The 26,949-nt window shown below is 38.8% G+C and overlaps 1 protein-coding gene across 1 annotated transcript in view; it reads left to right on the forward strand.

Annotated features, from left to right (window-relative positions):
• Positions 1 to 1,382: 1,382 nt before the first annotated feature.
• Positions 1,383 to 26,949, forward strand: part of LOC126253650 (alanine--glyoxylate aminotransferase-like) — a 97,739-nt gene continuing 72,172 nt past the window's right edge. The window contains exon 1 of the mRNA XM_049955158.1: positions 1,383 to 1,606. Coding sequence (XP_049811115.1) covers positions 1,445 to 1,606 — 162 coding nt within the window. The 5' untranslated portion in view covers positions 1,383 to 1,444. The remainder of the gene's footprint in view (positions 1,607 to 26,949) is intronic.

Consider the following 26,949-nt stretch of genomic DNA (forward strand, 5'->3'; position numbering starts at 1 on the left):
CTATTTTTGACAAAGGCCTCATTGGTCGAAAGTTTATTCTGTGACAGTCTTTTGTTGTGCCTATCTGCAACTTAGCATCTCCGCTATATGGTGACTAGCAAAAATCCTTTTCATAATATTTTTATTATATATAGTTATATATACAAAATAACCTAAAAGACAGTCACTATGTTTCCCTATGCAGCATGCCTAACTTTTGTATTGTTAAACTTCTTGTTCATATGGCTACACTCAGTTCAACACTGTCAATAGATTTTAATGCCTGTCTATGCTCATTTTCTAATAATTCAATTACAAATGAGATAGGTAGAGAGAGAGAGAGAGAGAGAGAGAGAGAGAGAGAGAAATTGAGCATAGCTGAATGTAAACCACTGTACTCCAGTGGTGGTGGTGGTGGTTAGTGTTTAACGTCCCGTTGACAACGAGGTCATTAGAGACGGAGCTCATGCTCGGGTTAGGGAAGGATGGGGAAGGAAATTGGCCGTGCCCTTTCAAAAGAACCATCCCGGCATTTGCCTGAAGCGATTTAGCGAAATCACGGAAAACCTAAATCAGGATGGCTGGAGACGGGATTGAACCGTCGTCCTCCCGAATACGAGTCCAGTGTGCTAACCACTGCGCCACCTCGCTCGGTATTCCAGTCTGTTACTCCATTTTTGTTTTATTCAAACAATGAGTCGTGATCTACTCTTATGTAGATAAATTTATTCTGTTTTCTTTGTTATGTAACTACGTCCATCTTTAAAATGAAATACAGTAAATAGAAAGCTATTGCCTGATGTCATTAAGCCATAATCTTCAAATGTTTTTCATAGTTGCCTTATTTCTGGTTGTCATCTATTACTGCATGGCTTGAAGTCTGATTCATGCTATGTAATACATTCTTGTAAGTTATGGAAAAAGAAACAATGTTTTGATGAAGTAACTGAACACGTCTTCATTTTTCAATCTACAAGGGTAATGAGACAACACTGCATAAGAAGTAACAGATGATATAAATAAACTCGCTGAATTTTCACTTTAATGTCAGCACCTGTCTCATGTTATTGTTTAATCAACCATTCCTTATTACAGATATATAAACCGTCACATACAACTATGCAGCATAAAATGCAGAACACGATACACAATTTTATCGCATAGTGTCTGCAACAAATTTCACAAAGAAAGTGTAGTGCTTCTGGACTTTCTTGGTATTTACACAAAATTGCAAATGATTGCATTACTTGTGAAATGTAATCAGTAGTGTAGATGTTAAAGTTCTATTTCTGTCTTATCAAAAAGTGTCAATGTCGGGTAGTTATACAATATGTAAACAGAAAATAGGTCACAGGTCAAGCTGATAAGTGCTCGGTCTCAGACTTCATAAATATTCAAGAGCAAAGATATGTCAGTGTGTGGTGAGAGTCTGAGAAGAAAGTGACCTACAGCAATTCTGTGAAGGATGAATCCTAGTGGCATGATTGAACCCCCAAAAAGTTTGCTAAAGGCACTAAATGTACCTAAAAAACTGTTGATGGGTCCTGGACCATCAAATTGCTCACCTCGTGTTCTACATTCTCTGAGTCAACAAGTTATTGGTCATTTGCATCAGGAATGCTTACAGGTAAGGGGCACTGAAATCTACTGTAGTAAAGGAAGCAGAGCTTTATGATTTATTAGCATTTTAACACTTCATACCAGTTGACACATTGTTACAATTTTTTGTCTTGACTATAAAAATCATTTGTGTATGGTTGGAGATGAATTATTATTGTAAAATTAATTTTGAATTTTTCTTGGTATATATTCTACAGTCTTTTGGAAGGAATGAAGGGGTGATTTGTTGGCATGTATGATTGTGTCCCCACATAACTCAGTATGTTGCTCAGTTTTCCATAGTGAACAATTTCCTATAGATCTTCACTCTGGATTATTATCCCAAAAGACAGCCTAAAAGAGTAATAATAATAATATTATATATGCATAATGTATAATGTAAAAATTAGTGACAACTATACTTTTATGGATATGTAAAATGTCTTTTGATGAAGCCAACTGCATGGTAAACGTGCTGAAAGGCTAATAAATAAACATATAAAAACACTTAATAATAATAATAATAATAATAATAATAATAATGGCTTTTGGAACAGACAAATGTAAGAAAAATAGCATAGTCAAGGGAAAACACACTAAACAAGAAGATTACATATTGGATAACCACAGCGACTGCATAGAAGCGATGGAAAAAACGGATGCCTATAAATATCTAGAATACAGACAAAAAATAGGAATAGATAATACAAATATTAAAGAAGAACTAAAAGAAAAATATAGACAAAGACTAACAAAAATACTGAAAACAGAATTGACAGCAAGAAACAAGACAAAAGCTATAAATACTTATGCCATACCAATATTGACCTACTCATTTGGAGTAGTGAAATGGAGTAACACAGACCTAGAAGCACTCAATACACTTACACACTCACAATGCCACAAATATAGAATACATCACATACATTCAGCAACAGAAAGATTCACATTAAGCAGAAAGGAAGGAGGAAGGGGATTTATCAATATAAAAAACCTACATTATGGACAGGTAGACAATTTAAGAAAATTCTTTATAGAACGAGCAGAAACTAGCAAAATACACAAAGCAATCACTCATATAAATACATCGGCTACACCACTACAATTTCATAACCACCTCTACAACCCTTTAGACCACATAACATCAACAGATACGAAGAAAGTAAATTGGAAAAAGAAAACACTTCATGGCAAGCACCCGTATCATCTAACACAGCCACACATCGATCAAGACGCATCCAACACATGGCTAAGAAAAGGCAATATATACAGTGAGACAGAAGGATTCATGATTGCAATACAGGATCAAACAATAAACACCAGGTATTACAGCAAGCATATTATTAAAGATCCCAATACCACAACAGATAAATGCAGACTTTGTAAACAACAAATAGAAACAGTAGATCACATCACAAGCGGATGTACAATACTAGCAAATACAGAATACCCCAGAAGACATGACAATGTCACAAAAATAATACATCAACAGCTTGCCTTACAACATAAACTTTTAAAACAACAAGTTCCTACATACAAGTATGCACCACAAAATGTACTGGAGAATGATGAATACAAATTATACTGGAACAGAACCATTATAACAGATAAAACAACGCCACATAACAAACCTGACATCATACTCACCAATAAAAAGAAGAAATTAACACAACTAATCGAAATATCCATACCCAATACAACAAATATACAAAAGAAAACAGGAGAAAAAATTGAAAAATACATCCAACTGGCTGAGTAAGTCAAAGACATGTGGCATCAGGATAAAGTTGACATCATACCAATTATAATATCAACTACAGGAGTCATACCACACAATATCCACCAGTACATCAATGCAATACAGCTACATCCAAACATATATATACAACTACAGAAATCCGTAATTATTGATACATGTTCAATTACCCGAAAGTTCCTAAATGCAATATAACACATACCGTACAGTTAATAGGAAGTGACGCTTGATCAAGGTCCGCATCACTTTCCATTCTCAACCAGACTTAACGTCTGAGAAAGTAAAGAAATAACAATAATAATATGCAAAGGCTGTAATCAATGTCCCATTAATGCTAACACAGGTGGATATAATCGTAGAAAGGTGAGATCTGTTTCTGAAGAGTTTTCTGTGCAACAGGCCTAATTTATATAACATTGCTTTCTTTCATGGCTGAGATCATTAATTCATGCAAATATAGTAATTTAATCCCAGAGATAGCCTGTTCAAATTCTGGAATTAGAAGAAATTTAAGACAAGCATCAGTCTGAGGAGACTGGTGGGGTGGGGAAGAATAAGCTTCCAATTAAAATCTGTAAGAGACTGAAAATACTAATAGGAGTGGACGAGGGGGGTCTTCATTAAGCACTCAGCTATGTGGCTGTGGTTGTGTTTGGGGGGGTTCTTCAATTTGGTGTTTAATAGTAAATAATGCATTACAGTTTGCAAGTGTCATTCAGTTTAAGAAAAATAGTCATAAATACTAAAGATTTGTTGCATTCCACATCTTTTACTTTTCTTTTCCTGAACTTGCTCATGGTTGTAAGCTTCTGGTGGAATTACACAAGGATATCTTCTATTTCATGTTAGATAATTTGTAAGGAACATGGAACAGCTTTAATGTTTTCATATCATAGCTCATGCAATACGACATCATAGTTTGTCTTACCTCCATTAAGGAGATGGGTGTGGGAAGGGGGGGGATGGGGTGGGGGGGGGGAGAAATATTTCAGCTTTTAAAAATTAGGTAGAGTTTTCTCATGGAGCTAATTTTATGTAAGTTCAATTGTGTGACACACATTAACTCATGTTTTGTAATAGGGAGAGTAGTAAAATATATTTTTTGCTCTTTTAAATCGGCTTCCTTTGCTTATCAAGCAAAGTAATCATACTGTTTAGCTGCAATTCAGTCCCATCAACCTTTCCTGCAGCTGTTTTAGACAAAGGCCCTCAAGGACCATTTCCAGAAATTATGGAGCAAGTGGTCATCATTGCTTATCCTGAACACTTGTTTCCTTTGTCTTTGTACATCTTGTAGCTCTCTCTAGAGAATAGAAATTGCATTGTTCTTTCAAAGTGTCATAACCACCTTTACTGTGCTCATATACTGTATTCAAGAGATGTCAACTCTTTACTCCATGTTGTGATTCTAAAAGAGTGTTAATATACATTTTGGAATAACTTTGTGTTATGACAGAGTCATGGAATACTCCATATCTTGTGCAGCAATGTAAGTATCAAAATTCATTGTCACTTGTAGCCTAATCTCATTCTCAGTCACTCAATTTGCCTCCTCACAGTTGTCAACCAGTTTGCCAGCGAAATCATGTTGTTGTGGGAGTGTAAATTTTTCTATATATAGTCTGTTTTTTGTAGTTGCTCCAGCTCTTCCAAGATCTCTTCTCTCTAATATTTCACACCATCAACTTTTCATTGGTGTTGAGATGTTGCTCTGAGCTCTACAGATTTCCCCAGCCATTCTCAGTCCATCAAACATGAGGTAATGCCATAACAGTACTGAAAGTGGCTGTTTAAGAGCAGGCAGTAGGAACTTTGATTCAGTGTCTCAATGCTTACTGTATGTTCATCACAAGCCTGACTTTGTTTTGTAAATGTAGTCACCCTTTTCATAATAACAATGACTGCTATTGGTTCAAGTCATGTCATTACTCTCTGGATGCTTTGAGATTCATTCATCCAGACAAGCGTCAAATTCAGTTCAGACATTCACCATTTCCATCCTTTAAGTTTTGGATATGATTCATACTCAGGTTCAGTTCTTCCACCTCTCTGCACAATTCTGCCCTAGCATCAGTGCTTCACAAATCATTTATCTGCATCACCTTTCTGGAATTATCCTGTATCAAGCCTGCGTAGTGTGCACATAATGTGAAAGAAACTGATTTGGACTGAAAGCTGCCCTTGCACAATAATTAAATAAATCTTGTTGGACTCTGTGTAAGTTCACAGCTCCTTAATGGCATGAAAGACCCACATCAGCAGATAGCAGGTGTGGATGCAGGATTGGTGCTGGGTGGGGAGGGAGAGAAAGAGGTCATGGGGTCATGAGCATCCCTAAAAATGTTTTAGTAAACTTATAGAGGAGACAGACAGGCACAACAAAAAGGTTGCTATACATTAGAGCTTTTGGCCAAAAGGCCTTCTTCTAATGTAGAACACACACACACACACACACACACATTTGCACATACAACTCACACACACATGACATTTGTCTCTCGCCATACAATCTGACCTCACAGGCCAGAGACAGTGGTCGTTTAAGAGTGTTGTGCTTGTATGAATGTATGTTTGTTTTCTACTGCAGAGAAGGCCTTTTGGCTGAAAGCTCAAATGTATAGCAATCTTTTTGTTGTGCATGTCTGTGACTCAGTATCTCCTCTACGTGGTGAGCAGCAATCTGTCATTTTTGTGATATTATTGCTATTCATTCCTGGACTTTCCATTGCTGAAACTGATAGTTATGGCATTTACTTCTAGGTTACTTTATATATGTGTGTTAAGAGAAAAACAGCTACTTTGAAAAATGCCACAGATGTTAACAGAGATGACTATTAGCTGTCTATATACTGGAAACCTCAGAATCTATCTGGTACAAGTATTAGAGTTAGGCGGAAATTACACTATGTGATCAAAAGCATCCAGACACCCCCAAAAACATACGTTTTTCATATTAAGTGCACTGTGCTGCCACCTACTGCCAGGTACTCTGTATCACTGACCTCGGTAATCATTAGACATCATGAGAGAGCAGAATGGGGCTCTCTGCAGAACTCACGGACTTCGAACGTGGTCAAGTGATTGGGTGTCTCTTGTGTCATACATCTGTATGTCCCTAGGCCCACTGTTCCTGATGTAATAGTTAAGTGGAAATGTGAAGTAACATGTACACCACAAAGTGTACAGGCTGACCTCATCTGTTGACTGACATTGGCCACTGACAGTTGTAGAGGGTCGTAATGTGTAATAGGCAGACATCTATCCAGTCCACCACACAGGAATTCCAAATTGCATCATGATTCACTGCAAGGACTAGTTGGGAGATTAGGAAACTTAGATTTCATGCTCGAGCAGCTGCTGATAAGCCACACATCACGCCGGTAAATGCCAAATGATGCCTTGCTTGTTGTAAGGAGCATAAACATTGGATGATTGAACAGTAGAAAAATGTTGTGTGGAGTGATGAATCATGGTACACAATATGGTGATCCAATGGCAGTGTGTGGGTATGGCGAATGCCCAGTGAAAATCACCTGCCAGCATGTGTAGTGCCAACAGCAAAATTGGGAGGTGGTGATGTTATGGTGTGGTCGTGTTTTTCGTGGAGGGGGCTTGCAGTCCTTGTTGTTTTGTGTGCATTATCATAGCACAGGCTTACATTGATGTTTTAAGCATCTTCTTGCTTCCAACTGTTGAAGAGCAATTCGGGGATTGCAATTGCATCTTTCAATACGATCAAGCACCAGTTCATAATGTATGGCCTGTGATGGAGCAGTTACATGACAATAACATCCCTGTAATGGACTGGCCTGCACAGAGTCCTGACTTGAATCCCTTTGGGATGTTTTGGAATGCCGACTTCATACTAGTCTCACTGACTGACATTTATAACTCTCCTCAGTGAAGCACTCCATGAAGAATGGGCTGCCATTCCCCAAGAAACCTTTCAGCACCTGATTGAACGTATGCCTGTGAAAGTGGAAGCTGTCATCAAGGCTGTGAGTGCGCCAACACCATATTGAATTCCAGCATTACCGACGGAGGGCATCAAGGACTTGTAAGGCATTTTGAGATTGGTGTCCAGATAATTTTGATCACATAGTGTACATTTCTGAGCCAAGTATTCAGAAATATTGTTAAACATAGGGGGATTTTTCAATTTCCTCCCTGCTGTCCACTGGAAACCTATCACAGATTTTTGTACCAGAATATTTGATTATGTATTGTACAGAGTCTGAACTTGTAATATAGGACAAATCAACTTAATTTAATGTCTTAAAACATTGAATCTACATATTACAATACAGAACATCAAATTGGCAAATGCGATAGTAATGTTGTATAAAATTTTGCTTTTGATTTATATTTAGATCTTAAAGTTGTTTACATGTTCTTTAACTCAGGTGATTTCACAACAGTCATACAAAAAAATATGATCCATACAATTATTCAGGTGATTACAATAAATATGTACAGGTAATAAAAACATTCCTCATCATTTACACATACAAACCTCTACATAAAATTCTTTTTGCACTAAATAATCCTTTGGAAGTTTCTTAGAATGTCTTTTCTCTCATGCTGTCGTGTAGACTCTTTGGAAGACTCTTTGTCAGTCGCGCACCTAAGTACTGAGGACTGTTTTCAAGATCTCTCAATCTCTGCAGTGTACTTCTCAGTGGGTCTTTATTTCTTGTGTCACATGAATGAACATCTGCATTTTTTCTAGTTATGTATTGCCTTTTGTTAATTAAATGATTTTTCTCTATATGTATATGGATGGAAATGTCAATGTTTTTAGCATACAAAAGGCTTTTCTGCATGAATCAGTTTGTATTTCATGCAGGATAGTCCTAATGATCATATTCAGCTAAAATTATTTCTGCTTCTAGTAGTGTGGTTGTGAATTGCTAAGTTCACTCTTGTTATTAAGCACAAATGTCATTACAGAATGTATGTATTAGAATGTAAGTGTAAGGACCCCTAGGTCCCTGAAGAGGCTTCAGCAAAATGTTTGGTTATCAGCTTAACACAATATTCTTATTGCACACCTCTGTAGAATAAACATCTTTTTCACCTTAGTTGCAATGCCCTAGAAGATTATGCCATAGGAAAGAACTGAGTGAAAGTATGATAGTCTTGTCTGAAGGTTGACACAGTAAGAGAGATCTCTGAGTACAAAGCAGGCAGAACTGAGCATTTTGATTGACTTATCAATAGGCTGGTTGCACCTTGGTTTATTATCTATCTGTATACCTTGGAACTTTGAGTGTCATGCAGAGTATGCCCATTGATCTATGATTCTGGAAACTTTCAGCCATTTTTATTTTTTGGATCTGCATAATTTGAGATTTTGGAAAGCTGAGGGTTAAAGTGTTGGCTGTGAATGAGCTGTGAGCCTCTTCCATTATTCTTCTGACTGTGTGTGGTATGGATGTGTTTGGTATATTTTGGTTCCTTCAATGGTCTTTTTCCAGTTGGTGAAATAAAACGAAGTCAATACTGTTTGCTATAGTTACATTCATAGCTAGTGTTCGGGCACATAAACTGGGGCAGGGACAACCAGTAAGAATTTTGCATGCAACACAAGTGATATTATTTCTATCCTACGAGGTGCTTATAGAACATTGTCATTAGAGTCTGTATGAGTAATATTCAGAATATAGGCTATAATATTCAGATATAAAGAAGAGGACTTATAAACTGGATTCACATGGGAAACAGAGAGAAAGTGTAGGGAATAGCAATAGCTCCTAACTGAAACTGATGTAAGTCAAAGCACTTCTACTTCATTATGCACATGCATGGAAATTATAATATTAAGTTCTTAAGTGAGTTATGATTTTAAGGCATAATGTAGTTTCATGATAAATATAGTGTGAGCTTTCCTTAAGTCTTGTCCTTTCTTTGAATGAACCCATGTCTGCAACTTTACACATGTGCTTGAGAAACACTTTCACAGGATCAGCACGTGCTTTGTGTCTAGGTGCACTGGTCACCTTTGTGCGTTGCACTATGTGTCTGTTTTGTGTTTCAAGAGTCGCTTATAGTAGTTAGATTACCCAGGCAAGTGATAGCTCTCATACCAGCAGCAGCTCATCATCAGTTTTGAGTTGACACAGATTCTCATAAGAAGCAACTTGATTTACATTTCGTCAATGTTCTTTAGTTTCAACTTTTTATCAGGCTGTGTTTAGTATGATTAGTAACTGTGATTGCTGTGTTCGGATGTGAGCAGAGTTGGTGACCCATCACTCACATTTCCAGGCGGCAGTGGCTTTGGTCACACAGCTCGAGACTGTTGCCAATGGGCATCACTGTGGGGAGCCAGACGGGGTGATCTGAGGAACGTCCAGCCAAACCCGTGGGTCCCCCGATTGGTCTACTACTGTGGCTACCTCCTGATAATGCACACACTGAGGTTGATACATCACCCATGGTCGAGAAAAGTCCTTCTGAGCTGTGGCTAGCAGTGAAGGACTATCCAATGGGCTCATCGGGTGGCCTCCGTGCTCCATGTGATGAATGGGTTTCGGGCACTATCTGTGGCTTATCCCTAGCCAGATGAAGTTTCTCCTCTGTTACAGAGGAATCTTCTTGCCTGCAAGGTCTGGGCAATCACAAGGGTGGGACTACTGGTAGTTGGCAGTTCTAACATTAGGAGTGTAATTGGGTCCCTTAAGGCTATGGCTGCGAAGGAGGCAAAGGAATCCAGTGTGCACTCTGTTTGGATAATGGAAGGAGTCATTCCAGATGTGGAACAGGTACTTCTGGATACCATGAAGAGCACAAGATGCATCCAAATGCAGGTAGTTGCTCATGTTGGTACTAACAAAGTGTGTCGCTTTGGATTGGAAGAGGTTTTCTGTGGTTTCAGGAACCTAGCTGAAGTAGTGAAGACTGCCAGATAAAGGCAGAGCTCACCATTTGTAGCATCATCGACAGGACCGACTTTGGTCCTTTGGAACAGAGTGGAGGGTCTCAGTCAGAGGCTCAGAGGATTCTGCAACCATGTATGTTGCAGATTCCTTGATTTGCACCATAGGGTGGTGGGTCTCTAGGTTCCATTAAATAGCCAACAGTCCATTATACAGGAAGTGGCTATGTGCGTAGCAGGGGCTGTGTGGAAGGACTTGGAGTTTTTTTTTAGGTTAGAGGGTCTTGGGAAATAGCAGAAAGAGTTTCAGTTTCAAAGGGTGCAGGACGAACGCAGAATGAGAGTAGGCATAGAAACCAGGTATGGAAAGCTGGTGAAAGCTGGAAATAAATTCAACCAAAATACAGTAAGGATAGATTAAATACCAATGATGGTGGACTGCTCATTGCTGTTAGAAGTAGTTTACCTTATAGTGAACCTGAAGTTGAGACTTTCTTTGAATTAGTGTAGGTAGAGGTTATACTTGACAACCAGAATAAATTAATAACTGGTTCCTTTTACCAACCCCATGACACAGATGATTCAGTTGCTGATCAATTCAAAGAAAACTTGAGTCTCATTTCAAATAGTTACCCCACTCATTAAGTTATAGTTTGTGATGATCTCAATCTACCCTTGATATGTTGGCAAAAACACATGTTTAAAGTCAGTGGCAGGCACAAAATATTATCTGAAATCATACTAAATACCTTCTCAGAAAATTATTTTGAACAACTGTTTCAAGAGTCCACTTGAAGTGTAAATGTTTGCGAAAACAAACTTGACCTCTTAGCAACAAAGAATCCTGACCAAATTGGGAGCATCATGACAGAAACAGGGATTAGTGACCACACAGTTGTTGTAGCTAGACTGAATACCGTAACATCCAAATCCACCAAAAATAAATGCAAATAAATCTATTTAAGGAAATCAGATAAGAATTTGCTGAACACCTCCCTAAAGGACTGTGTACACTTCTTCCAATCTGGCTATGTAAGTATAGATCAGATGTGGTTTAAATTCAAAGAAATAGTATTGACAGCAGTTGAGAGATATATACCAAATAAATTAATAAGAGATGGTATTGTTCCCCATCATACACAAAACAGGTCAGAACAACGAAAAAGGTGCAAAATCCCCCAGGTTGGCAAGGTTTCTCAGAATCTTGAAATTTAACATGAACTTTAATGTGAGATGTTTTTAATAGTTTCCACAATGTCTCAAGATCTGGCAGAAGACCCAAAGAGATTCGTTTGTATGTGAAGTACATTAGAGCCAAGGTGCAATCAGTACCTTCACTGCGTGATAACAATGGTGATGTTATTGCTGACAGTGCCACTAAAGCAGAGTTACTGAACCGGATTTTCTGAAATTTCTTCACAAAAGAAGATGGTGGTGGTGGTTAGTGTTTAACGTCCCGTCGACAACGAGGTCATTAGAGACGGCACAAAAGAAGACAAAGTAAATATTCCAGTATTAGAATCAAGAACAAATGCCAACATGTATAATTTAGAAGTTAAAACATGTAACAAAAGCAAAGCTTCTGGTCCAGATTGTATACCAGTCAGGTTCCTTTCAGAGTATGCTGATACAATAGCTCCATACTTAGCAATCATACAAAACCACTTGCTTGTAGAAAGATCTGTACCCAAAGAGAGAAAAGTTCCACATGTCACACCAATACCCACTTAAAATGCTGAATTACAGACCCATATCACTAACATCAATTTTCAATACAATTTTGGAACATATACTATGCTCGACCTTGTGAATCACGTAGAAGAAAATGATTACTTGACAAATAGCCAACACAGATTCAGAAAGTATCATTCTTGTGGGACACATCTAGCTCTTTATTCTCATGAAGTAATGAGTCCTATTGACAGAGGACATCAAATTGATCCCATATTTTTATATTTCCAGAAGGCTTTTGATCTGCTCCTCAAAAGTGACTTCTTATTAAACTGCGGGCCTATGGAGTATTATCTCAGTTGGGTGACTGGATTCATGACTTCCTGTCAGAAAGGTCATAGTTCATAATAACTTATGGAAAGTCATAGAGTGAAATAGAAATAATATTTGGTATTTGTCAAGAAAGTGTTGTGGGTGCTTTGTTGTTCTTGATCTACATAAATGATTTAGGAGATAATTTGAGCAGCCCTCATAGATTGTTTGCAGATGATGCTGTCATTTACCATCATTTAAAGTCATCAGATGATAAAAATGAATTGCAAAATGATTTAGAAAGATATCTGCAAGGTGCAAAAAGTGGCACTTTATTAAACGCATGAAAAGTGTGAAGTCATCTACATCAGCACTAAATACTTAGGGATTACAATTACAAATAACTTAAACTGGAACAGTCACGTAGATAATGTTGTGGAGAAAGCAAACCACAGACTGCGATTTATTGGTGGAACACTCAGAAAACTAGCAGGTTTACTAAAGAAACTTCTTACAGTGTGCTTGCTTGCCCTCTTCTGGAGCACTGCTGTGCGGTGTTGGATCCGCATCAGATAGGACTGTTGGAGAACATTGAAAAAGTTGAAAGGAGGGTAGCTCATTTTGTATTACTGTGAAATAAGGGAGAAAGTGCTGCAGATATGATACACAAATTGAGATGGCAATCATTAAAACAAAGGTGTTTTTCCCTGCTGCAGGCTCTCTTCATGAAATTTCAATCACCAACTTTCTCCCAAAAGTGCGAAAATATTTTGTTGGCACCCACCTGCATAGAGAGAACTGACCACAGTAATAATATAAGAGAAATTGGAACTCACACTGAAAGATTGAAGTGTTTCTTTTTCCAGCATGCTGTTAGAGATTAGAATGGTAGAGAAGCAGCTTGATGGTATTGTAATAAAACCTCTGCCAGCACTTAACTGTGAATTGCAGAGTAATCATTTATATGTATATGTAAACGTCATAATTATTGGGTAAGATCCTGCTGACAATATTTTGCGAGACATGCCATTTCCTCTCAGTTTGCATTGTAATGCTTGGCAGCAGCACTGGTCTCCTAGGATTGTATTAGCCATGGCCACACCCATTATATCCCATTCATATTCCACTGTGTCCCCCCATGAACCATGGACCTAGCCGTTGGTGGGGAGGCTTGCGTGCCTCAGCAATACAGATGGCCGTACCGTAGGTGCAACCACAACGGAGGGGTATCTGTTGAGAGGCCAGACAAACATGTGGTTCCTGAAGAGGGGCAGCAGCCTTTTCAGTAGTTGCAGGGGCAACAGTCTGGATCATTGACTGATCTGGCCTTGTAACATTAACCAAAACGGCCTTGCTGTGCTGGTACTGCGAACGGCTGAAAGCAAGGGGAAACTACAGCCGAAATTTTTCCCGAGGACATGCAGCTTTACTGTATGATTAAATGATGATGGTGTTCTCTTGGGTAAAATATTCCGGAGGTAAAATAGTCTCCCATTCGGATCTCCGGGCGGGGACTACTCAGGAGGATGTCGTTATCAGGAGAAAGAAAACTGGCGTTCTACGGATCGGAGTGTGGAATGTCAGATCCCTTAATCAGGTAGGTAGGTTAGAAAATTTAAAAAGGGAAATGGATAGGTTAAAGTTAGATATAATGGGAATTAGTGAAGTTCGGTGGCAGGAGGAACAAGACTTTTGGTCAGGTGATTACAGGGTTATAAATACAAAGTCAAATAGGGGTAATGCAGGAGTAGGTTTAATAATGAATAAAAAAATAGGAGTGCGGGTTAGCTACTACAAACAGCATAGTGAACACATTATTGTGGCCAAGATAGACACAAAGCCCATGCCTACTACAGTAGTACAAGTTTATGTGCCAACTAGCTCTGCAGATGATGAAGAAATTGATGAAATGTATGACGAGATAAAAGAAATTATTCAGGTAGTGAAGGGAGACGAAAATTTAATAGTCATGGGTGACTGGAATTCGTCAGTAGGAAAAGGGAGAGAAGGAAACATAGTAGGTGAATATGGATTGGGGGGAAGGAATGAGAGAGGAAGCCGCCTTGTAGAATTTTGCACAGAGCATAAGTTAATCATAGCTAACACTTGGTTCAAGAATCATAAAAGAAGGTTGTATACCTGGAAGAATCCTGGAGATACTAATAGGTATCACATAGATTATATAATGGTAAGACAGAGATTTAGGAACCAGGTTTTAAATTGTAAGACATTTCCAGGGGCAGATGTGGATTCTGACCACAATCTATTGGTTATGAACTGCAGATTGAAACTGAAGAAACTGCAAAAAGGTGGGAATTTAAGGAGATGGGACCTGGATAAACTGAAAGAACCAGAGGTTGTAGAGAGTTTCAGGGAGAGCATAAGGGAACAATTGACAGGAATGGGGGAAAGAAATATAGTAGAAGAAGAATGGGTAGCTCTGAGGGATGAAGTAGTGAAGACAGCAGACGATCAAGTAGGTAAAAAGACGAGGGCTAATAGAAATCCTTGGGTAACAGAAGAAATATTGAATTTAATTGATGAAAGGAGAAAATATAAAAATGCAGTAAATGACGCAGGCAAAAAGGAATACAAACGTCTCAAAAATGATATCAACAGGAAGTGCAAAATGGCTAAGCAGGGATGGCTAGAGGACAAATGTATGGATGTAGAGGCTTGTCTCACTAGGGGTAAGATAGATACTGCCTACAGGAAAATTAAAGAGACCTTTGGAGAGAAGAGAACCTCTTGTATGAATATCAAGAGCTCAGATGGCAACCCAGTTCTAAGCAAAGAAGGGAAGGCAGAAAGGTGGAAGGAGTATATAGAGGGTTTATACAAGGGTGATGTACTTGAGGACAATATTATGGAAATGGAAGAGGATGTAGATGAAGACGAAATGGGAGATAAGATACTGTGTGAAGAGTTTGACAGAGCACTGAAAGACCTGAGTCGAAACAAGGCCCCGGGAGTAGACAACATTCCTTTAGAACTACTGATGGCCTTGGGAGAGCCAGTCATGACAAAACTCTACCATCTGGTGAGCACTATGTATGAGACAGGCGAAATACCCTCAGACGTCAAAAAGAACATAATAATTCCAATCCCAAAGAAAGCAGGTGTTGACAGATGTGAAAATTACTGAACTATGAGTTTAATAAGTCACAGCTGCAAAATACTAACGCGAATTCTTTACAGACGAATGGAAAAACTGATAGAAGCCGACCTCGGGGAAGATCAGTTTGGATTCCATAGAAATGTTGGAACACGTGAGGCAATACTGACCTTACAACTTATCTTAGAAGAAAGATTAAGAAAAGGCAAACCTATGTTTCTAGCATTTGTAGACTTAGAGAAAGCTTTTGACAATGTTAACTGGAATACTCTCTTTCAAATTCTGAAGGTGGCAGGGGTAAAATACAGGGAGCGAAAGGCTATTTACAATTTGTACAGAAACCAGATGGCAGTTATAAGAGTCGAGGGGCACGAAAGGGAAGCAGTGGTTGGGAAGGGAGTGAGACAGGGTTGTAGCCTCTCCCCAATGTTATTCAATCTGTATATTTAGCAAGCAGTAAAGGAAACAAAAGAAAAATTCAGAGTAGGTATTAAAATCCATGGAGAAGAAATAAAAACTTTGAGGTTCGCCGATGACATTGTAATTCTGTCAGAGACAGCAAAGGACTTGGAAGAGCTGTTGAACGGAATGTACAGTGTCTTGAAAGGAGGATATAAGATGAACATCAACAAAAGCAAAAGGAGGATAATGGAATGTAGTCAAATTAAGTCGGGTGATGCTGAGGGAATTAGATTAGCAAATGAGACACTTAAAGTAGTAAAGGAGTTTTGCTATTTAGGGAGTAAAATAACTGATGATGGTCGAAGTAGAGAGGATATAAAATGTCATCTGGCAATGGCAAGGAAAGCGTTTCTGAAGAAGAGAAATTTGTTAACATCGAGTATAGATTTAAGTGTCAGGAAGTCATTTCTGAAAGTATTTGTATGGAGTGTAGCCATGTATGGAAGTGAAACATGGACGATAACTAGTTTGGACAAGAAGAGAATAGAAGCTTTCGAAATGTGGTGCTACAGAAGAATGCTGAAGATAAGGTGGGTAGATCACGTAACTAATGAGGAGGTATTGAATAGGATTGGGGAGAAGAGAAGTTTGTGGCACAACTTGACTAGAAGAAGGGATCGGTTGGTAGGACATGTTTTGAGGCATCGAGGGATGACAAATTTAGCATTGGAGGGCAGCGTGGAGTGTAAAAATCGTAGAGGGAGACCAAGAGATGAATACACTAAGCAGATTCAGAAGGATGTGGGTTGCAGTAGGTACTGGGAGATGAAGAAGCTTGCACAGGATAGAGTAGCATGGAGAGCTGTATCAAACCAGTCTCAGGACTGAAGACCACAACAACAACAACAACATTCCACTGTGTGACACTGATTTGTCGGAGACACTTGTGAAGTAAAATATTAAGTATTTCGTCCACTATCTGACATTAACATGGGCTCTGAACACAATGCTTTGATCAAGAACATTGTGGATGAATCAAAACTTAATGGAAAAGCAGAACCAAACACATACATGAACAAGACAAAAAATAAGCTTCTTATTAAATTCTCTCTTGAGATATTAATGAGAAAAAATAGTAATTAAGTATCTATGTCCCAAGTATGAGTCACAACAGTGACAGAGTTCATCAACCAAAAGGCAGTTGAAGCTGTTAAGTCTATTATTTGAAATTATGCTGGTTACAGTTATATGTAGTCAGGAAGTCTATTTAGCTGAGTTGTCTCGGCAGCACTGAGTTCAGTGAGCTCTACATCTACATCTGCATATATACTCTGCAAACCACTGTGAGATCTATGGCAGAGGGTATGTCACAATGTACCAGCTATTAGGGTTTCTTCCTGTTCCATTCACAAGATCAGTTTAAAAGGAGCCTGAAAGACTTACTAGTGGCCAACTCCTTCTACTCCATTGACGAATTTTTTAATAGAAACAAATGATGTATTGTATATATTCATACCATTAGTATTGTTATTTCAGCTTTAAAAAAAAATAAAAATTAAAAAAAAAAAAAATAAAAATTACATGTTCCACATCCACGAGGACCTCCTCAGCACAGATCTATGGAACGAAAAACTAATCTAATCTAATCTAATCTCATGGAGGGTGGGAAGATGCTTGTTTGAATGCTTCTGTGTGTGTACTAATTATTCTGATCTTCTCTTCATTGTCCCTATGTGAGCGATATTTAGGGGGTTATAGTATACTCCTAGAGTAATCATTTAAAGCCAGTTCTTGAAACTTTGTTAATAGACTTTTTTGGGATAGTTTACCTCTATCTTCAAGAGTCTTCCAGCTCAGTTCCTTCCATATCTCTGTGACACTCTCTCATGGATTAAACAAACCTGTGACCATTTGTGCTATCCTTTTCTGTATTTATTCAATATCCCCTGTTAGTCCTGTCTGATATAGGTCCCACACACCTAAGCAATGGTCTAGAATCAGTCACATGAGAGATTTGTAAGCAATGTCTTTTGTAGATTGATTGCACTTCCGCAGTATTCTACCAATAAACTGAAGTCTACCACCTGCTTTACCCATGGCTGAATCTGTGTGATCATTTCATTTCATATCCCTACAAAGAGCTACATCCAGGTATTTGCATCAATGGTTGATTCCAGTAGTGACTCATTGATATTAAAGTCATAGGAAATTATGTTTTTTCACTTTGTGAAGGGCAAAATTTTAGTTCTGAACATTTAACGCAAGTTGCCAATCTCTGCACCACTTTGAAATCTTATCAAGATATGACTGAATATTTATGCAGCCAGTACTTCATTAGAGATAACTGTATCATCTGCAGAAGCCTGATTTTACTATTAATATTGTCTGCAAGGTCAGAAATATATGACGTGAACAGCAAGGGTCCCAACACACTTCCCTGGGACACAAGAAGTTAATTCTACATTTGACGATGACTCTCCATCCAAGAAAACATGCTGTGTCCTCCCTCCAAAAAGTCCTCAATCCAGTCAAAAATTTCACTTGATACCTCATTTGATTGTACTGTTGACAATAAGAGTAGGTGTGGTACTGAGTCAAATGCTTTTCAGAGATGGAGAAATACAGCATCTACCTGGTTGCCTTGATCCAAAGCATTCAGTATGTCACATGAGAAAAGTGCGAATTGAGTTTCACACGATCAATGTTTTTGAAATCCATGCTGGTTGACATTGAGGAAGTCACTCTGTTCAAGATACATCAGTATGTTAGATCTCAGGTTATGTTATAAGATTCTACAACAAATTGATGTCAAGAATATTGGACAGTAGTTTTATGGATCACTTACACCACCCTTTTTGTAGATGGATATGACCTGTACCCTTTTTCCAAGAACTGGGCATGGACTTTTGTTTAAGTGATCTATGATAGATTATAGTTAGAAGAGGGGCAAACTCGGCTGAAAATTCTGTATAATATCTGACAGGGATTCCATCGGGTGCGGGAGCTTGTTCAATTGTAACGATTTCAGCTGTTTCTCAACACCACTGACACTGACACTTAGTTCATTCATCTTTCCAGTGGTATAGGGATTAAATTGAGACAATTATTTGTAAAGGAAAACTTGAAAACAGAGTTAAGCATTTCAGCTTTTGCTTTGCTACCCTCAATTTCAGCTCCTGTCTCATTTGCTAGGGACTGGACACTAACTTTGGTGCCACTAACAGCTTTTACATATGACCAGAATTTCTTGGGTTTCTGTGAAATGTCACTTGTCAATAGTCTGCTACGGTAGTCATTGAAGACATCATGCATTGTTCTCTGGACAGCAAAATGTGTTTTATTCAACATCTCCCTATCTACAGCCCTACACTTTGTTTTACACCTATTGTGCATTAATATCTTTTCCTTTAGAAGTTGCTTTACAGTGACTGTATACCATGGATGTTACCTCACATTATGAACTATTTTATTGTGTACAATCTATTCTGTGTGTGATGACCTATTCTTTTAAAACTGAGTTCCCTACCTACTCTGATATCATTTCCCATTAAATTCTCTGGAAGAAAGTTCGCAATGGGGATGAAGTCAAAAATTTGCAATGACTTAGGGATTTAATAGCTCATAGGTTCAAATATCTTCTAACAATTATATATTCTCAGCAAACATGGCAGCTTATGTTAATGAAACTCTGAAACACTACTACAGTGTTAAGATCATTTAATACAAAAGCTGTTCATAAAAACTGGCTATTAAAAAAAGAAAAATACTGATAATTTTTTATATGCAGTCTGTACTTACATGTTTTATTACTTCACTCCATAGTCATCACCCAAACTAAAACATTTGTCATAATGTGACACCAGTTATTAATCCCATCTTCAAAGATTGGTGCCACCAGGTGCTTCAGCCAGCTGTCGACAGCAACCTTGCACTCTTTGTCTAAAAGAAGTGTGGAGTAACCAGCCAGATCTTCATCTTAAGGAAGAGATGAAAATCTCCTGGTGACAAATCCAAACTATAGGAAGTATGTTGAAAAATTTGCCAGGCAAAAAGTGTGAGTTTTTCCTTAGTACGATTCACAAGATGGGGTTGCACATTATCATGAAGGAGAATGATTCCTATGAGAATCATCCAGCATCATTTGTTCTGCATTGACCTTCAGTTTTGGAAGAGTCTCAGAATGAACTTGTGATGTCAAACTATTCACACTTTTTCCTCTCATTAAGTCTTTTGTCAAAATTCCTTTGTGGTCCCAAAAATTTGTAATGGGAATTTGTGATGGGATCTACTTGAATTTTTTGAGCTGACTTGGAGAATGAGAGTGTATTATGTCTGAAATGTTTCTCAGTTTCAGGGTTCATGTATTGCACCCATGTCATCCCCAGTCACACGGAACAGAAGGAATGTGTGGATAGACTCTATTCTTTCAGTGAACATTATGGTAACACTACCTCTATGTGACAATGTTAAAAAGGGTTGTCCTTGAACTCTGAGGTACATCTTGAGAAAGTTTGGAAGTTGTGAACCAACATCTGACATCCGCAATTTCATCAGCGTGATGCACTAGTTCACCTGACATATCTGAATGTCTTCTTCAACCAATTTCATCATGGACTATGTGCAACCAGCCTTGAATTTTCTGCACCACTCCCTCACAACAACATTCACTTATATTCCCAGCCCCATACACAGTGACTCTTGGTGGCACTGACTCTTTCTGCTTGCAGGAACCGTATGACAGAATGTACCTCATGACAGGTGAGAGACACAATAACACCATCCATTTCAATCACATGCTGCTTACACACTGACAAACACAACACAGAGCTTACTGACACGACATGACCTTCAAAGTGTCATTCTCCAAACATGCAAGCATCTTTAAGGTACAGCCATTTGTCTGTTTTAATAGCTAATTGGAGATTAATTTATGTTCAGCCCTTGCAAAAAGGTCCTTCAAGCAAGTCTTTCAATATTCAGAGATTGTTTTACAAGATAGTGGTGGTCTTCCTCTATGCGGCACAGAAAGTGGCAGCCATCATTACTTCAGAGATTAATACCCATGTAATCCTTGCAGCATAGGTGAATTAGCCAGTAATTTTGAGTAAAGTCTCCACTGGACACAATATCTGCAGTCGGAGTCTCAGTTGAGACAGACATCATGTCCCTTCTTTGCCAGACTGCGCCAAAGAGTTCTTGCCAGCTGGCACAGCCATCCCATATCTCACCCACACACAGTGGTGATGTTCCACATACGAAAATGTTCTGTCTGCTTTTGTCACAAAGGACCAACTCTTGGGTCTCTTCCACCACTATTCTGTCCCCACCAAGAAACATTTTCATTGGTAATCCTTCACAATGTTTTGTTAAGTTAATATTTTAAATCCTCGTGTGGTTCAGAATAGCACAAAATTAAGTAATTACTCTCTTGGGCTAAAATCAGTTGTTATAATCTTATTAGAATGGGAGTGGATTACACAGGCTGACTTCTGTAGACTTATACGAAGCATGTTACATAGATGTCAGGCAGTATAAACTCTCACAGAGGGCATACACATTATTGAAGCTCTCAGAGTTCAACGAAAAGTACCTGGGGTGATGAGATGAATGATTGTTTCCACTTCGTTTTTGACACCTGTCAGCCATTTCAGTTCTTTTTATGTAAGCAGTCAAAGATGAAATGATTTTTTGTTGTGAAAGATAAAGGTATAATTTGGTAACATACCCAGTTCTCAATTGTTGCTCAATGGAGTATGGAAAAAGCCCAAAGTCATGTTCCCCTAATTATTTTGACCAGTGGATAAAAAAGTTTTCAGTTTGGATTTGCTTCTCCGAATCTCCGCCTGTGATAGGTACGTTGTTGGAACTTAGTGATGCTCAGCTCACTATTTCCTTATGTTCTGCATCTATATCTACATACATATTCCACAAGCCACCATATGGTGTTTGGTGGAGGGTATGCTGTACCACAACTAGTCATTTCCTTTCCTGTTCCACTCACAGATAGAGCGAGAGATAAATGATTGTCTATATGACTCTATATGAACACTAATTTCTTGTATCTAATCTTTGTCATCCCCATACAGAATGTATGTTGGCGGCAGTAGGATCTTTCTGTAGTCAGTTTCAAATGCTGTTTCTCTAAACTTTCTTCGAAATGAATGTCTCCTTCCATCCAGAGATTCCCACTTGAGCTCCTGAGGCATGTTGGTAACACTTCCATGCTGATCAGACCTACCAGTAACAAGTCTAGCAGCTCACCTATGAATTGCTTTGATGTCTTCTTTCAATCCAACCTGGTGTGGATCCCAAACACTCAAGCAGTACTCAAGAATAGGTTGCACTAGTGTACTACATGTGGTCTCCTTTACAGATGAAATGCACTTGCCTAAAATTCTCCCAATAAACTGAAGTTGGGCATTCACCTTCCCTATCACAAGCCTCTCATACTCATTCCATTTCGTACTGTTTTGCAGCATTATGCCCAGATGTTAAAATGATGTGAATGTGTCAAGCAGGATGCTACTAACGCTGTATCCGAACATTATGGGATTGTTTTCCCTACTCATCCGTGCTAACTTACATTTTTCTACAGTAATTAATCAAACCAACTACAAATTTTACGTATGTCATCTTGTATCAATCTACACTCACTTATTTTCAACACCTTCCTGTACACTATAATATCATTGGCAAACAACCACAGATTACTGCCCATTCTGTCTGCTGGATCATTTATGTATATAGAAAATAGCAATGGTCCTATCCCACTTGCCTTGGCCATTCCTGATTTTCACCCAGTCTCTGCTGAACACTTTCAGTCAAGGACAACATGCTGGGTTATATTATTTAAGAAGTCTTTATGCCAGTCACATGTCTGTGAGCCTATTCTGTATGCACTTACCTTTGTTAACAGTCTGCAGTGGGGTACGGTGTTGAATACTTTTCTGAAATCTAGAAATATGGACTCAGCCTAGTGTCCTTTATCCACGGTTCACAGTATATCTTATGAGAAAAGAGCAAGCTGGGTTTTGCATGAGCGTTGCTTTCTAAAGCCATGCTGAATTGTGGGAATAGGCTTTTTGGTCTCTAGGAAATATATTACATTCGAACTGAGAATATGCTCTACAATTCTGCAACAGTCTTATGTTAAGGACGTTGGTCTATAATTTGGTGAGTCGTTTCTTTAATTTTCTTACATACAGAAGTCATCTGTGTTTTGTTCCAGTTGCTTGGCACTTGGTGCTCATTAAGAGATTTGCGATAAATGCAAACTGAGCAAGGGGCCAATGAAATATAGTACTCTTTGTAAAACTGAATTGGGATTCCATCTGGACTTGGTGACTTAATTGTTTTAAACTCTTTCAGTTGTTTCAATATTGTGAAAAGGAAAGTTGCTATCACCATATAGTGGAGATGCTGACTCGCATAGAGGCACAACAAAAAGACTGTCACAGATATAGCTTTTGGTCTGTAAGACCTTCATCAAAATTAGACGACAAACACACACATACACACTCACGCTAACGCAACTCAGACACACATGACGAGTCGTGTGTGTGTGAGTTGCATTTGCATGAGTGTGTATGTGTGTGTTTGTCGTCTAATTTTGATGAAGGCCTTACAGACCGAAAGCTATATTTGTGACAGTCTTTTCGTTGTGCCTATCTGCGATTCAGCATCTCTGCTAATATGGTGAGTAGCTACTTTCCTTTTCACAGTATTGTTACATTCCATCCTGGATTTTCCATTGTTTGATTTTTGTCTTTTAGTTATTTCTGTACATCAGAGATACTTATTACTATTTCATCCATAGGGGAGTCTGTGCAATGATCAGATGACAGTACGCCTCTTGTTAATGGGGTCCCGGGTTCGATTCCCAGCCGGGTTGCTCATTTTCTCTGCCTGGGGACTGGGTGTTTGTGTTGTCCTCATCATTTCATCATCATTCGTGAAAGTCCCTATATTGGACTGTGTAAAGATTGGGACTTTGTACAGGCGCTGATAACCGCACAGTTGAGTGCCCCACAAACCGAACATCATCATTATCATCATCATCATCAGATGACAGTATGTTTGTACTATTCTCCTGCGTGAACAATTTCTTAAATAGGAATTTAAAACTTAGGCCTACCTTTTGCTATCTCCTACGGTCAAATCAGACTGACCAACAAGTGACTGGATGGAAGCCTTAGGCCCGCTCAGTGATTTCACATATGATCAGAATTTTTTCGGGTTCTCCACCAGATCTTTAGACAAGATATGACTGTGGTAACTCTTGCATGCTTCACACATAGATCTTTTTGCAGACGCACAAATCTTTACTAATCTTTGCTTATCGTCATTTGCATTTGTTCTTTTGGACCAAGAGTGCTACAGCCTTTGCTTCCTCAGCATTTTCCGAATTTCGTTATTAAACCATGATGGGTCTTTTCTGGAGGAGGAGGAGGAGGAAATTAGTGTTTAACGTCCCGTCGACAACGAGGTCATTAGAGACGGAGCGCAAGTTCGGGTGAGGGAAGGATGGGGAAGGAAATCGGCCGTGCCCTTTCAAAGGAACCATCCCGGCATTTGCCTGAAGCGATTTAGGGAAATCACGGAAAACCTAAATCAGGATGGCCGGAGACGGGATTGAACCGTCGTCCTCCCGAATGCGAGTCCAGTGTGCTAACCACTGCGCCACCTCGCTCGGTCTTTTCTGTCCTTAACCACTTCTTGGGCACATACTTGTACAGAGCACAATTTACAGTCTGTTTAAACTTTGCCCATAATTCCTCTATGGCCATCATTCTGGAGCTAAATGACTGCAGCTCATTTTCTAAGAGAGATGTTGACAACTGCCTATCTGTTCTTTCTCCTAGCCCACTTGACTGATTTATTAACCTTCATAACCGTAGTTGCTATGATGACGTTCATTATCACTAATCCTCATCTCTATACTGACACCATCTATAAGGTCTGGACTGGTTGTAGCTACAAGGCCCAAGATACTTCCATTATGTGTTGGATGCCAAACTAGCTCCTCAAGACAGTTGGGAAACATGTTCAAAAGTACGAGGGTGGTTTGAAAAGTTCTCGGAATCACCACAAGAGGTCAGTGCTAGCACAACGAGTTGTTCACATGATATTCATTGGTCTGTTGCCTTAAAACACATGCCACATCAGTGCTCTTGGAAGAGAGCTGTGGTGGTGACATTGCTCTGTTGTTGTTCCCACATAGTGATTTGCGGAGCAAAGGACATTCATGCCAATTTCCACAATACACTGGGGCACTCTGGTCCTTCATATTCAACTGTTACCAAGTGGACATATGAATTTAAATTTGGTCGGGAGAGCTTAGATGATGATCCGCATAGTGGTCGGCCAATATGTGTCACTACCCCAGAAATCATTGCAAAAGTGCACAAAATGGTCATGGAGGATCACCGATTCAAAGTGCATGAAATTGCTCATGCTTGGCAGACATCATCTGAAAGGGTATAATACATTTTAACTGAAGAATTATAAATGAAAAATTTATCTGCAAAACGGGTGCCGTGACTCTTGATGCTGGATCAAAAACATGTGCCATCGCCATGGAAAAATTACATGAACTAAGGTATGCATTGTTGCCACACCCACCTTATTCACCTGATATAGCTCCGTCAGACTTCCATCTCTTCCCAAAAGTGAAAACTTTCCTTGGTGGACAAAGATTCACTTCAGATGAAGAATTGATAGCCGGAGTTAACAAATATTTTGCGGGTCTGGAGGAAACTCGTTTTCGAGATGGGATCAAGGCACTAGAACATCACTGGACCAAGTGCATTAATCTACAAGGAGATTACATTGAAAAATAAAAAAAAGGTTTCAGTGATGTAAGTACTTTTTTCCTATTCTGTTCCGAGAACTTTCCAAACCTCCTTCGTATGTCACAAGACTATCTGTACCCCCTGCAATGAATCCATACTTGGTAGATTAAAGTCACCACCAACTAGTTTTACATGATCTGGGTACTTATGCACAACTGACAATAAACTTACTTTGAATGTCTCTAGAACTGTCACAGTGGAGTCGGGAGGTCATTAAAAACATCCAGCAGTTAACTTGGTCTCACCTAGACCTGTTATGCGCAACCAGATAACTTTACCATCACTCTCAGTTTCTACATAAAGACTCAAAGGTGTTCTCTTTCTACCCTTCAAGACTATTACACAATATTTCATAACTTTTGGAACAAAAAAAGAACCCTGTATGTCAGAATATAGGAGAACTCTTACACAGTGCTACTTATTGAGGTGAGACCACACACTTTCTGTGAATCAAAGCACACTTGAACTTTTGTCTAATTTAGCCAAATAAGTCAAGGTGTCTAGAGCAGAGCAGTGAATAGAATGAGCAATGCTAGGCAATGAGCCTGAGGTACTACCTCTTCTTCAGGAATCTCCACAAGCCATATATCAACAGGATGTTGCTCAGCAACATTTGACAAGGAATTTGAAAGCCTTTTTCAAAGTAAAATGGTTGCCACTGTTTCCATGACCTGTATATTCTTCTGATACTTGCTGTCAAATATGTCGGAGATATTATAGGTCAGCAACTGGTTTGTCACAGTGCTCCAACAATCACTATTTATGCGTTACATGAAAACTGTGTGGAAGGAGGTTTTCTATTCCATAATATTTAGAGGCTCAATGCTGCAGCATGTTAGGACTTCATCTCATAGTCTATCTCAAAGGAAGAGTAAGTATACAGTTGTGTAATCTTAATAATTTGTGTATTGTCAGATACCTAATCTACAACATAAAATTTGTTTCTGTCATATGTACCCTTCAAGGTGTTGCAGTTTTCAGATGTTAGTGTATATTTCCTTGAATGCACCCACCTCCTGAGCAATTATCATTGCTTTCCGACTGTCTTATTCCTTAAAACAGTGGAAACTCCAGGTAGGAATATCAGCAATGAAGGAAAACACAAATTGCTTCTTACCATAAAGAAGAGAAGTTAAGTTGCAGGCAGGCACAATTAAAAGAGACTTACATAAAGCTTTCGACCGCAACCTTCATCAGCAAAAGTGAAACACACACTATTCATACACACAAGGAAGCACACCACTTGCACACATGACTGTCAACTCCAGCATTCTGGTCTGAGTCATGTGTGTATGAGGTGTGCTTACTTGTGTGTACGAATGGTGTGTATTTCTCTTTTACTGATGAAAGTGGGTTGAAAGCTTTATGTAAGTGTCTTTTAATTGTG

The sequence above is a fragment of the Schistocerca nitens genome, chromosome 4 (genome assembly GCF_023898315.1).
Source record: "Schistocerca nitens isolate TAMUIC-IGC-003100 chromosome 4, iqSchNite1.1, whole genome shotgun sequence".
Lineage (NCBI taxonomy): Eukaryota > Metazoa > Arthropoda > Insecta > Orthoptera > Acrididae > Schistocerca > Schistocerca nitens.